We start from the raw sequence: 6,000 nt of genomic DNA on the forward strand, positions 1-6,000 counted from the left end.
ATTCAAACTCCAAACTCAAATCAGCCAACAATATCTACCAAAGCAAACAAATAAAAGGACAATATCATAACTGAAACCAAAATAGAAATCTCCATAGCAAAATACGAAGTATCCAACGAGAGAATAACAAAACACAATTGAGCTTCGAACAGCGAAGACTCGGGGAAATACGGAATGTAAACTGAAAGCAAATAACGATTGTATCTTCGCCTCCATAGAGACGGTATTACACCACAACTAGATCCGAAACACGAACTCCCCAGAATGATTCCCCTCAAGCGTGTGTAGAGAAAAGTGGAAAAGCTAAGCTAAGAGCCGAAGTGGAAAAAAAGATATCTTCGTGTTGATCGCGTGCTCTTATTTATAGTAGGTAGAGCTTCTAGACTGTTCTTGTGATTCCCATTTTGCCCTCCAATTGGATGCTCCTTAGGCTAGTAACTCTTCCTTCTTCCGCTCACTTTTCCCGCCAGCTTCTTCTTCCAAACAATCTTCGTCCTGGGGCTGGCGATTTCTCTACACACCTGGCTTATAAAACCTTGTTAGACCCAGGAAATCACAAAATTCATCCCTATAACCAATGCATGAAATTAGCCTTATCAACGAATAAGAATCCCGTTTTTTCATTTTGGTCCGTCCACGAATAAGAATCCCGATTCATAATTACCATAAATGGTAAATAGACCCTACATTCCACTAACTTATTCCACTTACATGTCATTTAAAACTAATATATACAAGTGAGACCCCTATTCCATTAACTTTCTTCCACCCACTTTTCTTAATATTTCTCAAAACCCGCGCTATTTAGAAATGAGACTCTTAATCGTGGACGGAGGGAGTTGAAAATTTCAAAGTCTAGGAGAAATTCTAGAAAATCTGAAAGTTCAGGGAAATTCTAGAAAATCTTGGAAGATTCGTGTATTTTCCAATGTCTATACTCGCCTCATTTTGTCATGTTGGGTGTTGGCACTTCCGACGTACACATTAGCTTCAACTTAAAGAAGAATTAATTTTTGGGAAAAAATTAGAAAAATTGAAAGTTTATATATTTAGATTTAAAAAATTAAAATTTTGGGATAACTAGAAAATATTTAAAGTACATGTATTTATCGGCAATAACCCTTTTGTTTTATACTAAATAGTATTCCTCTGTCCCTGAAAATTTGTCATTTATTTCCATTTTCGTCCATTACTAAAAATTTGTAACATTTCACTTTTACAATTTTTGATAGTGAACCTCATATTCTACTAACTCATTCTTACTCACATTTTATTACAAAACTAATACTCCCTCCGTCCTTAAAAATCTGTCACATATTTCCTTTTTCGTCCGTCCATAAAAATTTCTCACCTTTCACTTTACCATTTTTTGTAGTGGACCCTACATTCCACTAACTCATTTCACTCACATTTTATTTTAAAACTAATAAATAAAAATAGGACCTACATGACACTAATTTTTTCAACCCACTTTCTATTACATTTTTTAAATTCGTGTCGAATCAAATGGTGCCAAATTTTATAGGACAGAATGAGTATATAAAAATAGAACACACGTATACCATTAACTTTTTCACTCGCTTTCTGTCGTAGTACTATCTTTTAAAATAGATCAAATAAAGACAAATTATATTAAAACTAGTCTATGTAGAAAGAACCCAAATTTGACCAATAAAGAAATATTCAGGTTAGCGGGCAGCTTCAACTACTCCATGTAGTAGTAAAATTCAAGCCATCGCTTTTGTAAGAAAAGTAAATTCGTCAATTTTCAACAATTAACCCTCTGCATAAATAAATAACACTATCATCATCCATCAACCTAGCATTAGTGAGCAACACGCTAGTATTATGGAGATCCAAACATCATTACTATTACTACTATGCATCCCACTCTTGCTCTTCACTCTCTTATTCAAAAAATCCAAAACCCAAAACTCAAAAACTAGAAATATCCACATCCCACCCGGCCCATGGAAGCTCCCCTTCATCGGAAACATCCACAACCTCCTCGGCGCCGTCCCTCACCGCTCCCTCCACATCCTCGCCCGCAAATTCGGCCCAACGATGCACCTCAAACTCGGCCAACTCTCCGTCGTCGTGGTCTCCTCCGCCGACGCCGCAAAGCAGATCACCAAAACCCACGACCTCAACTTCTCCTCCCGCCCCTCCACCATCGTCACCGAGATCATCACCTACAACTGCACCAGCATCACCTCCGCCCCCTACGGCGACTACTGGCGCCAGCTCCGCAAAATCTGCACGCTCGAGCTCCTCAGCGCCAAGCGCGTGCACTCTTTCCGGTCGCTCAGAGAGAGAGTTTTCCTCGACCTCGCTCTCAGGATCGCATCGAAAGAAGGATCGCTGATCAATCTGACGGCGGAGCTAAACGCGTCGACGTACGCTCTTATTTCGAGAGCGACGCTTGGGGAGCGAACGAAGGAGCATGAGGCTCTGATGCCGATTCTTGAGGAGGTGATGGAGTGTGCTGCTGGATTTGATGTTGCTGAGTTTTTTCCTTCGGTTAAGTTTCTTCAGGGGGTGAGTGGGTTTAGGAGGAGAGTTGGGGGTTTGCATAGAGAGATTGATGGCATACTTGAAGATGTGATCCGTCAGCACAGAGATGTGAAGGCGGACGAGCGAGGAGAGCACGAAGATTTTCTCGATGTTCTTCTCCGGGTTCAGGAAGATGGACTCGAGCTTCCTCTTACGACTGAAAACATCAAGTCCGTGCTCGTGGTTAGTTTTCTAATTTTCTTCTCTCGTCTCTCGTCTTTCATGCATCACTTAGCATCTTTAATAGTCCTGTTTGCTCGATTATTGGAACTCCATCTGAGAGTAGTAGTGGGGTGTAATTTATCTTTCGAAAACAGAGTTTTTCTCGACTTGACTTATATTTGGCTTGTTTTATTTGTTCTCCATCACATTTTGTTTCTTTCATTCTTTAGTACTCCCTCCGTCCCTTATAATTTGTCACCATTTGACCCGGCACGGGTTTTAAGAAATGTAATAGAAAGTGGGTTGAAAAAGTTGGTGTCATGTGGGTCCTACTTTTATATATTAGTTTTATAATAAAATGTGAGTGAGAATGAGTTAGTGGAATATGGGGTCCACTACCAAAAATGGTAAAAGTGAAAGGTGAGAAATTTTTAGAGACGGGCGAAAAATGAAATATGTGACAAATTTTCAAGGACGGAGGGAGTAATAATTTTGAGTAATACTTGTACCTGGCTTGTTTATGCATCACTTAGCATCTTTAGTAGCACTGTTTGCTCGATTCTCGATACCCCGTCTGAGATCACTTGTGTGACGTAAATTATCTTGCGAAATTAGATTTTTCCTTAACTCGACTTTAGTTTTTTTTTTTTTTTTTTTTTTTTTTCTTACATCTGATTGTAATAGTTAGAATACCCCTGACATATAAGAACATGTTAAGTTTTTCGATGTTTCTAACAAGTTCATCTGTCAAAACATGAAGGATATGTTGGGAGCTGGAGGGGAGACATCAGCCACAACAATGGATTGGGCAATGTCTGAAATGCTCAAAAACCCGAGAGTCCTTCAAAAGGCGCAAGAAGAGGTGAGGAAGGCTTTCGACGTAGATGGATACGTAGACGAATCTCGCATTCCTCAACTCAAGTATCTCAAGTCAGTAGTGAAGGAGGCTCTAAGGATCCATCCGCCACTGCCTTTACTACTTCCACGAAAATGCGGCCAAGCATGTGAGATCGATGGATATGAGATTCCAGCAGACACCAAAATCATCATCAACGCGTGGGCTGTCAACAGAGACCCCAAATATTGGAAAAATGCAGAGTGTTTCGAGCCGGAGAGATTCATGGATAGTTTGGTGGATTACAAGGGAAACAAGTTCGAATATATTCCGTTTGGCGCGGGAAGGAGAATGTGCCCTGGCATGACGTTCGGGCTCGCCAACGTTGAGCTCCCACTTGCAATGCTACTGTATCATTTCGACTGGAAATTAGGTGGTGGGATGAAGCCTCAAGAAATGGACATGGCTGATGGGGTCGGCGTGACGTCTAGAAGGATCAAAGATCTCTGCGTCGTTCCTTCTATCAGAAGACCTTTGCCTTCCAAATAATCAACAAAGCTCGCGAATAAAAATTCAGTGGTCCAGACATATTGTCACATAGTGTGTCCAACACATCAGGCAGTATCAATAAGCTCACTTGATCTATCATAAATAATGAATAAATGATCAAAGTTCCTTCCGTTGATCATATTTTTCCATAGTGTGTTATAGGCTACTTTTATTTGGTACGCATCAAACTTACTACTCCCTTCGTTCCCTCATAGTTGAGGCGAAACTTTTCAGCACGAAATTTAAGAAAGAGATTTTGAGTGTGTTAAATAAATGGGAAAAAAAAAGTAAGAGGGAGAAAAAAAATTACTATATATAAAAATGACTCAATTATGATGAAACTTCTCAAAATAGAAAAATGACTCAACCATGTGGGAACAAAGAGAGTAGTACTTTTACAAAGATTCAATGTCAAGACATTTTTAATTAAGTGGCAATTTTGCGAAATAGATAAAAGTCATGGAATGGAAAGAGACAAAAATATGGTCAAGTACGATACTATGGACTTTTGAAACTCATAGTGTGAGATGTTTTCAGTTGTCAATTTGATGTCAAAGTTAACCAACCTACCCTGACTCAATAATCAGACGACAACATTGACAACAAGATAATATTTTCTGCGTAATGGATTTCAAAATCATTCAATTAATTTTGAGTTTAAGTAGGAATCGCCGATTCTGGTTCTGTTTCGTGAAAAATAGGAAACGAATGTGGCCCATGAAGATTCTCGATGGTTCAAAAATGTTGTATATCTAAATTGTTTCCCTATAATTTTAATTATAATTTCCCCTATTTAATTTTAGTTTTGTATATCTGAATTGTTTTCCACTAATTTAATTTTGAGAACTTAGCTTTCTCATTGTATAATTTACCAAGAATAGCTTGCATATACTAGAAAATATCTTACATCACATAAATTCGAACTAAAAAATATTTAACAAAATTCAAAATGTTGTGATAATTCACGAAATGGTAGGGAAACTTGTTGAAATGTACATATATGAAAATCAACCCAAAATTAGTTTTTATGTTATAAAAATATCTGGATATTATCTAGGTTTGTGTAGTAAAAAATCTAGATCATTTGTACGAGACTATCAACAATTAATTAAAATTCTCTAAATATAGATATTGTTAGGATTGGTATACTAAAAGGCATATTTCGAGCATGTTGCACAAAAGCATATTTCGAGCATGTTGCACGGATAGAATTGCTTGTATACAATAAATTCTACAATCCACTTTTAACCCAAGACGAGAAGTAATTTTATCGCATTGATGTTTGCTTGTGCATTTATAAGATGTTTCTCAAACATTTAAATGTATAAGAAGCAAACAAGTCTAATTTTTCTACATAGTAGACTGGTCGTGAACGATGTTCACAGAAGGTGACGCAATCGGTCCTTTGTAGAAGAGAAATAGAATTTCACAACCTAGATAGACTTTGGCTACCTATCGTGAAAGGTTGCAGTGTCAGTCCGCATGTTTCCTTGCCTTAGGAAATAAACGACACTGGTGTGGTATAGCACTGAAGGATCTAACTGTTGAGATAAGTCTTTCTTGCTATTTACCGAAAGACGAGGTCTCGGTGATTGTTATTTCTTAATCATTGTTGATATAACATTGAGCATACGATATTGATTATGCACTACTTTGATTTATCAAATGGTGCGGATTTTTCGCAATCCAAGAATCCTGATATCTTGGGTAGTGGTGATCAATGTCTAGAGGTGCTAGTATTGTTATTGCAATGAATCGTGTGCTGGGTGAGTCCAGTTTGATAATATCCTCAAGAGGTGTTCGAAAAAGGTTTTATTATTCAGAAACCCGGCCGGTTGGAATTTATTCCAGAATAATAAATAAAGATTTTGAACTAGACAACTCTTGGAAAAATATATTAA

The 6,000-nt window shown here is 37.9% G+C and overlaps 1 protein-coding gene across 1 annotated transcript; it reads left to right on the forward strand.

Moving 5' to 3' along the window:
- The first annotated feature begins 1,821 nt into the window (after positions 1 to 1,821).
- LOC125223845 (salviol synthase-like) lies at positions 1,822 to 4,248 on the forward strand. Its single transcript, XM_048127143.1, has 2 exons — positions 1,822 to 2,736; positions 3,476 to 4,248. The coding sequence occupies exons 1-2, from the start codon at positions 1,849 to 1,851 to the stop codon at positions 4,097 to 4,099; spliced, it is 1,512 nt and encodes a 503-aa protein (XP_047983100.1). The 5' UTR covers positions 1,822 to 1,848; the 3' UTR covers positions 4,100 to 4,248.
- The last annotated feature ends 1,752 nt before the right edge of the window (positions 4,249 to 6,000 follow it).

The sequence above is a fragment of the Salvia hispanica genome, chromosome 4 (genome assembly GCF_023119035.1).
Source record: "Salvia hispanica cultivar TCC Black 2014 chromosome 4, UniMelb_Shisp_WGS_1.0, whole genome shotgun sequence".
Taxonomy (NCBI): Eukaryota; Viridiplantae; Streptophyta; class Magnoliopsida; order Lamiales; family Lamiaceae; genus Salvia; species Salvia hispanica.